Below are 11,178 nucleotides of genomic sequence, written 5' to 3' on the forward strand. Positions count from 1 at the left end.
TCCACACTTTTCCGCTTAACGGATTCTCGAGATATCTTAGACTTAATTTTAAAAACATTAATCCTTGATGAAAACCCTAGATTTTTAGGTTCATTAAGTTCGTCTTTAGAATTTGTTACCTTCTTCTCATTAACCGAATTATTTTCAGTGGGCTTAAAACCGATGACCTGGCGAGCGGCTTTTAATTTTTCGTAAGTAAACGAATTAAAATTGCCTACTTTTAAAATGTTCTTGGTAGTCTCATTGTTGTTGCTTTTATCCACATTGGGTAATTTTGAAGGATCGTTTCTTAAGGGTTTCTCCTGAGTCTCACCGAGTAATTGTGAAAGTTCGTTTTTTAAGGCTTTCAACTTAGCCACATCGAGTAATTCTGAAGATTCGTTTTTTAAGGATTTCACCTTAGCCCCATCCAGTAATTCTGAAGGTTCGTTTCTTAAGGGTTTCTTCTTAGTCACACCGAGTAATTGTGAAGGTTCGTTTTTTAAGGTTTTTTTTGCCACATCGAGTAATTCTGAAGGTTCGTTTTTCATGGTTTTCACCTTTCCCACATCCAGTAATTCTGAAGGTTCGTTTCTTAAGGGTTTCTCCTTAGTCGCACCAAGTAATTGTGAAGGTTCGTTTTTTAAGGTTTTCTCCTTATCCATATTGAGTAATTTTGAAGGCTTGTTTCTTAAGGGTTTCTTCTTAATCATACCGAGTAATTGTGAAGGTTCGTATTTCAAGGTTCTCTCCTTAGCCACATCGAGTAATTCTGAAGGTTCGTTTTTTAAGGTTTTCTCCTTAGCCACATCGAGTAATTCTGAAGGTTCGTTTTTTAAGGTTTTCTCCTTAGCCACATCGAGTAATTCTGAAGATAAGTTTTTTAAGGTTTTCTTCTTAGGCACATCGAGTAATACTGAAGATAGATTTTTTAAGGTTTCCTCCTTAGTCGCTATAAATTTTCTTGGAATTTTTTTGTGACTCCGATGCCACATTTTCATTTTTGGAAATTTACTTTTGAAACTCTCAAATGACCTTATTTCTTTTTTCGATTTTCCTGCTCTAGCCGATTTTTTAGTTTTGGTAATTTTATTTTGAAGTTCTGTGGACCTGATGTAAGGAATCTTTTTCCTACTACCTTGCAAATTTTCCTTTTCGTCGATTGAGAAATGACTTTGTGTTTCCGTACCTCGAAAGTCTTGCATATTTGTATATGAATCTATTGCCATTATTCGTTTTTCTTTATTTTTTTGTTTTTTTGTCTTTATTCTCGTAAATTTATGAGCATCCTGCAGATTTTCTTTAACCTCGTCCTTTTCATTACTCTTACCTTCGGCTTTAAGTTCCGTTGCTTTATAATTGCCTTTTTTGTCGGCCAACAATATTTTTTGTTCATTCTTCACTTTAATTTTTTGTTGTATTTTTGGGTTAAGATAAGGAAAGTATTTTTGATAACTTTGCAAATTTTCTTTTCTTCCAACTGTTATGTTGTTTTCGGATTTTTGGGGAGCTAACTTTCGGGGGTCCACAGTAGTATTCACCTTTGATTTTGGTAGATTTTGGTAGACCCTTGTTGTGTGATTTATTGGGTATTCGCTGGATTTTTTGGAAAGCTTACCTAATTTATAACACCCTTCTGTTCTTCTATAAAATACTTCTCTTGATCCTGATCCCAAATTTGTAGTCCTTCCACCACGAATTTTGCTTTTATCTATAATTTTTTTGTTTTTTTCTGTGTCTTTTGCTTCTCTTTTATGGTGAACCAATGGTGTTAGATTGCTCCTTTGAACCTGAATAGGCATTGGCAATTTCTTATTGTCACTGAAACCTTTTTTTTTGACTTCAGTGCCAATAAAAAACTGACAAAAGTCTTTCTCGAAAGGTATTTTTAAAGCAATCCTTTTAATTCTTTTTATTCTTCTAACATACCGCAAATAATTTTTTATCATAAACCTTGTCACTTGAATACATTTATCAGCTTGTTTTAAATTTCTCCTAAGAAACTTTCTGATCATTTTAGTTTTAAAGTCTAATAAGGCTTCCCTTTGTTCTATTGAAAGCTCCATAGATTTGTACTCATTGATTGCCTTGTTAAAATATTTCTTAAGGAATAAACTGCTCGATCTATGATGGGACAACTTTCGTAAAAGTTTCCTTAATGTTTTGCCATTCCCTTTATCCTGCAGATCATTTTTTTCGATCTGTCGATTTTGTCGCCTTAACAAATGAATGCACTCAGCTAGAAGGGATCGACTCTGATGCAATGGAATCCTCTTGATCCTGGAAGATAGTCTGCCGCCTTCCTTCAAAAGATTGTTGAGCAGCTTTTGCATTCGTCGCGCTTTTTTTAATCGCCTTTTAAAGCCCTTCATGTGGGGAGACTTGCGGTTGATATTATAAGAAAGAGGTCGACCATAATTTAGTTTTAAAACCGTCTTAATGCTCCTGTTATACATTTGATATCCTCAGAGTGTAATAAAAAACTGGCACAAGAATAAAATGAAAATAAAACAGAAGTTATTCTCAAAGTTGCTGCGAAATCTACAAATAAATAGTACATTTCTTTTATTTTCAAAGTGTATTTAAAGTAAAATCTAGAAGATGATTTTCATCGCACTGTAAATAGTTTTCACATTCGTATTAAAAATAAAAATTGTTCAATTTTTTGTTATTTTAATCTAATCTTTTTCTATCATATCCACTTTTTTTCCAGTTATATTTTACATTTTCAGTTCAGTTTAGTTTTATATAATTTTTAACTTTACTTTTTACTAGCTTTCGCAGACTTTTTTAGAATCTCTGCTGCCTTCGCTTTGTTTAGTCGCATCTGCTCCAGATCCTTTTCCCTTTGAGGAATGACTTCAACGCTGTTTGGTATCCGTGGACACTTTTCTGGCTTCGGAGCCGACTGCGATGAAGACGGTAGTTCTTCTAAATAAGTTCCAGTTGGAGCCTTTCTTTTACCACGTTTGGCTCGGGTTGTTTTAGCTTCACCTTCTACGTTGGCATCCTTATCATTGGACGCCTGAGCTGTTTTTGCCCGTTTTACGCGTGTCTTCTTTGGCTTTTCTGGCGTTTCATCTATTTTTCCTGACATCTTGTCAATGGCCAGTTGAACACGTTTGCTGACCTGCGGCTGCTGAACTCGCAAAGCGCTTTTCGCAGTAAAATAGTTGCGAATCGAGCCCTGGATCTTTTTCTCGTTGATCTTCTTCATAACGGGCATAAGAATGTCATCTGTTTTCGTAGTAGTCCAGCCAAAAGATTTTCGCGCAAACTCCCTGATCGATTCTACATCTGGTGTGCCCCAGCTAAATGCCTCCCGATTGTCGTCGATTGTGGGTGCCAAATAAGCCTCCACCACTGCTCCGTTAGGGAATCCCTCGTGGAGTTCGATGTTCTTTAACTTTTTGCGAAGGGAAAGGCGAGCTGAGTTCCCTGGAGGAAGATTGCTGCTCTTGTGAGCCTGCCACCAGTCGCGGAACTTGATTAACGTTTGCAGCACCGATTGGTTGCAGACACCAGCTGCATTCGCATCCTGTCCGGAAAACGAGGCTAATATCTCCAGAGCCGTCACGGCACCAATGCCATGAATTCCGGTAGTGTAGTCACTGCCCACCAAACAAGCCAGCTGAATAAGTTTTCCCCTGTTGCAGTTGAACGTCTGCTCGATCTGTTCGGCTCGGAATTCCAACACATGCTTGTTCTGGGCAAAAAGTTCTTGTACACAGTTCGACCGCCAAACAACCAGATATCGCTGTCATCCGTGATTGTGCCGTGGGTGAGATCGGTGGCGTTGAGAAAGGCACACTGCGCCTCCGCCTCCATGGGCGCAACAATGTACGGAATGCCGAAAAGGCGCAGCAGCTCCTGGCAATCGATGCTCATGCGTTGGCTGATGGACATGCCCATGCGATCCTGCCGATTGCGTTCGATCTCCAGCTCCTTGCGTTCCTTGGCAAGGTTGGTGGCCATCTCTTGCAGCTCCTCGGAGGTGTTTTGAGACTTTAAGGCCTCCGCTGCATCTTTTATAAGCTCCTGTTAAGATCAAGTGAATAATCTTTATTTAATAATGAGTCTTCTATCCAATTATCTTTTTAACAACATACCTCAGGGTCTACAGTCTTTTCCTTCTCCACCTCCTCTGACTCGAAAAGTGATTTTGAAGCCTTGCTGGATCTTTTTGTTGGTGAAATTTCATCATCGCTGTCCTCATCTCCATCGTTAGCTCTTTTACGTCCGGACTTTGGTGTTCGCTTCCTGAAGAAGGGCTTCGGAGTTTTCGGTGTGGTCGGAGCCTGTTCATCCGTCGCTGGCGATTTATCGGGCGTTCGCTTTACCACATAACTGGTTTCAAAGAAGTCCTTAATAGACTTGTTTTTGCTAGGTGTTTTGTTAGGCGAAATGCGGTTCTTATTGTTATCGTCGCTGTCGCACAACTCAATTACTTCCTCCTTTAAAACGGGTTTTTCTGCTTTTGTGGCTCCTTCATCGTCGGATGACAAAACGATGGAGACACTATTGCTTAGTTTGACCTGATCCAAACTTATGTTTTTAACCTCGGCCATTTTCATTTTAAGATCTTCCAAAATAGAACCGAGTTCAACCTTTGGTTTTGGTTCTGCTTCCTCAGTTACATCTAGTTGAATATTTTTTACTGCAGCAGTTTCCTTTTTTAAGTCGCTTAATATGGAGTCTAGATCAGGCTTGGGTTTGACTTCTGCAGGAATATTTTCCTGGCTGTCTTTCACTTCGATAATTTCATCCAACCGTTTTTTATCTTGGTTAGTTTTTTTAAGAATTATACTCTTGTTTGGCTTAATTTCCTCTTGAGAATCTAATATAATTTCCTCACTATCTGGAACCTCTATAAAGTCATCATCATCGCTCTCAATATTCTTCTTTTCTTTGGTGTTCTGCTGCTGAAATATATCCGCAAACATATCGTTGGAGTCCTTTAGTTCTTCAGTAATGTCAACACAAATTTCAAGACTCTTTTTACTTTTATTGGGCTCCGAACCTTCCACAACTTCCTCCAGGTCGGAGTCAGTATCAGTATCTACAATCTCCACCTTATCCTCAACTAAACTTTTTTTGCTTTCTTCAATCGCTTTGGCCATTTGCTTGCTTTCCTCAATAGCTTGTGAAAGCAGTTTGGCCTCCTCTAACGAATCGTTTGCCGCATCAGTTTGGACCGTTGAGATCTCGAGCAACTTTTCCAGACTTTGTGTGTCATTTAGTTGAGTGGCCTCCATGATGTTACCAACCTCCTCGTCATTCATCCCGCCGTATTCGATCATATATGCCCTAGCTGGTCCCTTGGCTGCATGACGCAATTGCTTGCTTTGAGCGCGGTTTAGGCGCAATTCTTGGTCCGAATCGTAATCATAGTCCTTCTCATCGTACACTTTGGTCTCCTCCATAGACATTGACAAGGCTTTGGCCAAATCCTCATCGAACTCAGTACCGAGATCAGTACTTTCCCCAGATTCTTTTTTGGCGGAAGTGCTTGGTTTCTCATCTTCTTCCTCTGCAGGCTCTTCTTCAATCATCTCCATTTTCACCTCCTGCTTTGTGCTCTCCATGGCCTTCTTTTTGAGATCCCTGACCAGCAGAAATCGTGTGTGCTCATCGGAGCTAAGCTGTCGTGTGCTCTGTTCAATGGCCGTTGGCGTGACAATGCCCTCTTCACTGAAGAACTCGCACAGCTCCGAATAGGTTAGCGTATGTCCGCCCATCTCCTGTTCCGCCTGCTCCAAGCTCTCCTGAACAGCACGGCGTTTGAGTAGTCGCTTCATCTGAAAGGAGCAGAAATCATCGCTGCGGGCAGGCAGCTCATGCAGACGACCCCACGATGACTGCTTGCGCGTCTCCTTTATGTCCGTGAGGATCTCGTGACGCACATCGGCGGGTAGATTACGAAAGTGCTGACTCTTGACATCAATGGCTTGCAAACTGGAGTTGTAAGAATGTCGAGCGTTTGACTCGTCAAATGAACTGTCTGACGCACTGGCACTGGTGTCTTGCTCGCTTTCGGATGGGTTTTCTTGCCCCAAAGACGAAGCCGGAAGTTCTGGCAGCTTGAACAAGTCATCCTCGTCGTTCTTCTTCGCTGGAGGTAGTCGCTTAACTGGTGACTTGAGAAGGAGCTCAGCATTTTTGCCCAGTGCCTGCTGCACCACCTTTTCTTTGGCCAATGATTGCAGGAGCAAGGCCTGTATCCGATCGGCTTCGTTGCTGAGTTTGTTTCTCTGCTGCTGACGGCGGGCCTGGAATGGTAAACCAAATAGAACAAATTAAAATAGTTTATCCTTTTAGAATGAATTAAAATAACCCACAATGGTTTCCTTTTTGAGCTGCGGTACGCATCCGTCGAAAATGAAAACCGGGCGCACACGATAATAAAGCAATTTGCAGAGGCGGTGGAACAAACCGAGTAAGTGGGCATTACTCAGAGCTGATCCCTTGCTGTCCTGAAACCCCTTCACAACCTGATGCAACCATATAGATATATCTGCAGGATATGTACAATTCCGATTAGGAGGATTTCACAATGCGTCGAAATTAATGCTTACCCACTGCCAGGATTTTACCCTCCAAAGTCTCCACGGGCACTGGTTTTCCGCACGGTTCGATTAGCTTCCACAAACCCGTAACACCCATTTTTCAAATAAATAAATTTGACAGAAAACATGCAATACAAAAATTGTTTTATCTTTCGTGGACGCGGTTTGTGATTATCAGCTGATAAGTGTTGAAAAACGCACGAGCTAAAATAGCAGTGATATCCAAAGTCGTGACTTTTGAAAAGAGATTTTTTAATCTGACAATTCTTGTGCATAAATTTTTTTTTTTTATTTTTGTTTTTGTACATTTTTGTCATTAACATGATATTTTTATTTACTTGTTCCTCTAAAGTCAATTCAATTCATCATATATAAATAACAGGTAAACAAAAAAATGCAAAATTCTTTAAAATGTCTTTACAGTTTGCGGCAGAAGGTATTTACTTACACAAAGAATAAGGATTTCTTTTTTCAAAGATTGCAATTTTTTTACAAAATCCACAAAAGCAAATACACAACCGGCGGCCAACTGTGTATGGTTTTATAATAAAGGGTGGCATGCTCAGATACTGATTATATTTAATGTACTTCACTTATGCTATATACTAGCTTTATGCTTAAGGACTAAAATTGGTAATAGTTCCGGGTAATAAAGACTTTGGGCGATTACTCGTTGGTCGCTTCCTCGGTGGGTGCGGTAGTGCTGGCGTTCGCGTTTTCGGTGGTGCTCGTGTCCTTCTTGCTGGCCTTGATTTCCTTTTTTTCCTTAACCATTTTGCGATAGACTTCAAGGTCTTGTGTGAGCGATGGTACGAAGCTCTCAAAGTCCAGCTCGCCGAGAGTCTGTAGGATATCCTTGGCTGTAATCGTCTTGTGGTTTTGCTTGTGTGCTAGGGCCGTCGATGAGGAGGTCACAAAAATTGCGAATACGGATGCTGCACGAGCAATCGCAGCTCTAGCCTCCTTGCTGACGCTGGCCGACTCCGGCAGCGACTCCTTGATAAGCCGGGCAATCACGGCGTTTGGCAAATTAAGATCCTCGATCCGCTCGACCATTTTTCAGTTCGTATCTGCTTTTAATAGATAAGTAATTCAGACTTTCCGGTGGACGCGTCGTTGCTTCCCGCGTAATGAGAAAACAGCTGGACTACTAGTGTTCGGTAACGACGGAGTACACGAGCTGCGGAGGTCCGGCAACGCCCCCAACTTACTTCTGTTTGCGCCGCCTCGTTCGCATCAATTGTTTACAAATTTTTATAAATAACAGCCAATTACCCCGGCTTAAATGTGCAAGGAGCGGTTCGGGCATAACTTGAAGCTGTTCCCGACCGAACTCACGTGATAAGAGTCCTGTGCGTGCGCCCGCGACCACGCACATGGAGCAGCAACAGGCGACGCCGCCAAAAAAGAGAAGGCACAGGGAATATCACGATCCAGATTATCACCAAACGGAAGTTCCGGATCAAGATCAAGATGATCCTAGTACAACAGAGGCTTCTCCCCTACAATCGAAACGACTCAAAAAGGAGCAGACGGCGGAGGAGACACCGACACCATCCGCTGATCAATTCGGACGCATCCGGGACCTCCTGCGCCAGGAGTTCCAGCGGGAAATCGCTCAAAAGGTGGAACAGCTGGCCGAGATCGATAGGAGACTGCTCAAGGGACGTCAGCTGCTGGACAAGCTGCGCTATCAAGTGGTCAGCGAGTACTACCGAAAGCAACAGGTCCCCCTTACCGCAGCCGACGTGGCCAAGGTGCGCGGCGACAGCCTGTTCGGGGACGAGATATCTGCTCCTCAATTGCCTCTGCATCCAGCCATTAAGAAAATAGTTGGCAAGCGGCCGGTGCCCATCCAGAATCATCTGCCGGAGCGCACAGCGGCTACCTTAGCTAAGCAAACAATCAGGCTGAAGAATCCGGCTCATCGAAGAGCGGAAAGAAGGCGACAGCAAAAGATCAAGGAGCAGGGCATTGTCACCGATCACTCCAAGGACAGGCAGAAGCAGGAGCCTCCCGTATCCATTAAACTAGAGGATGATCAACCCTGCACCAGCCGTCAGGCCCAAGAAAGGCAACTGGAGCTGAATGCCTCGCGGCTGAACAACAAGAATAAGTTCAATTTTGTAGTGGGTAACACCTCCAAGTACATTGGCAAAGGTGTTCAAGAGAAGTCCAATGGCGAACCAGCTTTGATCTACAAGTGGTTGGTCTATGTTCAAGGCAAAGAGCTACCCCAACCAGTGGGGTATTACATTAAAAAGGTTTGTTTTTCTTTAAAAGCCTAAAATGTTATTTTTAAAAACTCCTTTTTTAGGTTCGCTTTCAACTGCATCGGTCCTACCGACCCAACGACATTGTGGACGTTCACAGCCCTCCGTTTCAGCTGACTCGTCGGGGTTGGGGCGAGTTTCCCATGCGCATCCAGCTGTTCTTTCAAGATCACTTGCAGCAAAAGCCCGTTCAGTTGATGCACACGGTGGTGCTAGACAAAACTATGTGTGGTTTGCACACGATGGGCGCAGAGACCACTGTGGAAATTTGGCTAAAAGCGGAACAGGCATTGACGCAACCTAACGATAAACCTGCTCCTGCTCCTGCTTCCAATCTTCCACCTGAAAAACCACCTGCTTCTCCAGAGCCGATTGTTCCGGTTTTAGAACCCTCGCTGCTTGAATTCCCCGTGGAGTCGTGCAAGCCTCGCACCATTTCCATCACTCAAAATAAGGAGGAACTGGATGACAATCTGTTTGCTGGCCTAAACAAAATTGAACTAAGCAGTGACATCGAGCAAATCGAACCCACGGTGCTGGTCTCGGAGCCTCTGAAGTTGAGCTACAGTCCCATAAAACAGCCGCCGGCTCCGACGACGCCACCCAGGCCTCAGGTTCGGTTAAATGCGGCTCCAGTCAGCGCCTCTCGACCTTCGGTGGTCTATCTGCCGGTAAACGGTAGAAGTCCCAGACAGGATTCTTTACCAGAAAGGCAGAGGCAGGAGTTCTCACCCGTAAAGTCGCAATTTTCGCCATTGAGGCAGCGATCTGAATCTTTGCCACCTATACAGCCTGTACCCAACGGACATAACAAAAAAAATGTGGTGTTCCAGCGAGAAGGAAAGCTGTACATCATCGATCCTTTGCAGCGGAAGTTGAAGCAGGTTGCGAAGCAGCAATCGCTACTGAAGCCACAATTGAGTCTCCTCAAACCGCCGACAGTTAAGCGGTGGCATTTACTCCAGTGCATACAGCATGATCACGGCTATGCAAACATGAGCGGCGAGGTGGAAGCAAAGCCTTTACTATCCTATAATCCGGCCTCAGTTGTGGACACTCCTCTGATGACACGGCCCCTTAGGCTGGAGCATATATTCGGCAGTGTCCAGTTCCAAAACATGCGCAGTGCCGTAGAGTTCCTGTTGCGTCGGTTACCGCTAGCAGCGACAGATCAAAATAAGGAGTATCCTTTCACATGTACAACCCTCCAGGAATTCAAGGAGCAAACTGCTCTGAAGCAACGCTGCTTTGAGTACTTACGAGCACGCCTTCTGCGCCGCTGTCTGATGCAGCACCACAAGCTGCAGCAACTTAATTTGAGTGGGAAGGAACACTATTGGAGCCTAAGAGAAATCGTGGGATTCGCTAGGGTCCATGGCTACACTCCGCCTCTCAAAGTTATTTTGTCCAGTGGTGATAAGAAACGTAAACGGAAAATGGTGTCCGAGGAGCAACTGGCACAGCGGGTGCAGGAACAGCTGAAAGGCGCGCCACAACCACAACTTTCAGCCTACAGCAGTCTTAGCTCAGTGAATAGGCTGGAAGCTTGGATAGCTAAGCAAACGTTACGGTTGCGTGGTCACGACCAAAAGATGCGCGATAAGGAGTTTATAGATGTGTTAGGCGTGGACAAGCCACATTCGAAAGCTTTCGAGGAAATCCAGTTGACAAACAAAAACCAACAATCGGTGAACCATCGTCAACTGCTTTACCTGCCCCCACCAAAGCATCTGGATTCGGCCTTGCAGTTGGTCCAGGAAATGTGCAAGGACATCAATATCACTCTGGAACCGGAGGAATCTCCCCCAGGCGTTTCGCAGCCCGTGGCCCTTACCTTACTCGGTTCCGTGCTGTGTACCTTTGTCGAAAGATTGGTACGCCGTTCCTTGGCCACCAAGATGCAACAGGAGACCTCGGAACAACTACCTCTGGCAGCGGCAAATGCTTCTTTCTGCCTGCAGCCGCAGGACATCGGAAGGGTTATTTGCCAGAGCTCCGAGCTGGACTTCTTGGGAAACAGCCTCCTAGGTGTTTCGCCACTGGAGCCCCAACCTGATGGGTCGTTGCCATAGTTCTGAATTTATTTTTTATCAAGTGCTCGTAATAGTTCAATTTCTGCTGGGATATTAGTCGATATCTAATTAGTTTTTTGTACTCGTTATTAGGCATACGGTTAAGCAATAAATTAACTAAATTTATTTTTATACAAAAATGAAAGATAGCTTCGTCGTAAGGAAGTTATGATGATTTTTGTCTTAATTTTCATTAATTTTTATAATCGTTTTTATGGGGGCGTATTACCAATCAGACGGCAATAAGTCATGTCTGGTTTTTTTACATTTTGAATTTTTCAGGCAATA

General features: G+C 43.5%; 4 protein-coding genes across 4 annotated transcripts; 1 reads left to right on the forward strand and 3 right to left on the reverse strand.

Moving 5' to 3' along the window:
* Positions 1–57: 57 nt before the first annotated feature.
* On the reverse strand, positions 58–2,519 carry LOC108100952. The gene is made up of 2 exons (XM_017205100.2): positions 120–2,519; positions 58–63 (listed from the first exon to the last, which is right to left on the reverse strand). Exons 1-2 carry the CDS (start codon positions 2,433–2,435, stop codon positions 58–60), a joined length of 2,322 nt encoding a protein of 773 aa, XP_017060589.2. The 5' UTR covers positions 2,436–2,519.
* Positions 2,520–2,542: 23 nt separating this feature from the next.
* On the reverse strand, positions 2,543–6,978 carry LOC108100949 (DNA excision repair protein ERCC-5). Its single transcript, XM_017205093.2, is given in 5 exon segments — positions 2,543–3,696; positions 3,699–4,017; positions 4,089–6,248; positions 6,318–6,493; positions 6,555–6,978. Coding segments are annotated over 5 exon segments (3,699 nt in total). The 5' UTR covers positions 6,643–6,978; the 3' UTR covers positions 2,543–2,740.
* Positions 6,979–7,106: 128 nt separating this feature from the next.
* Positions 7,107–7,687, reverse strand: LOC108100955 (DNA polymerase epsilon subunit 3). The gene has a single exon (XM_017205104.2). It carries the CDS (start codon positions 7,599–7,601, stop codon positions 7,212–7,214), a length of 390 nt encoding a protein of 129 aa, XP_017060593.2. The 5' UTR covers positions 7,602–7,687; the 3' UTR covers positions 7,107–7,211.
* A 39-nt stretch (positions 7,688–7,726) lies between these two features.
* Positions 7,727–11,098, forward strand: LOC108100950. Its single transcript, XM_017205094.2, has 2 exons — positions 7,727–8,809; positions 8,863–11,098. The coding sequence occupies exons 1-2, from the start codon at positions 7,922–7,924 to the stop codon at positions 10,888–10,890; spliced, it is 2,916 nt and encodes a 971-aa protein (XP_017060583.1). The 5' UTR covers positions 7,727–7,921; the 3' UTR covers positions 10,891–11,098.
* Positions 11,099–11,178: the final 80 nt, after the last annotated feature.

The sequence above is a fragment of the Drosophila ficusphila genome, unplaced genomic scaffold (assembly GCF_018152265.1).
Source record: "Drosophila ficusphila isolate 14025-0441.05 unplaced genomic scaffold, ASM1815226v1 contig_795, whole genome shotgun sequence".
Classification (NCBI taxonomy): Eukaryota; Metazoa; Arthropoda; class Insecta; order Diptera; family Drosophilidae; genus Drosophila; species Drosophila ficusphila.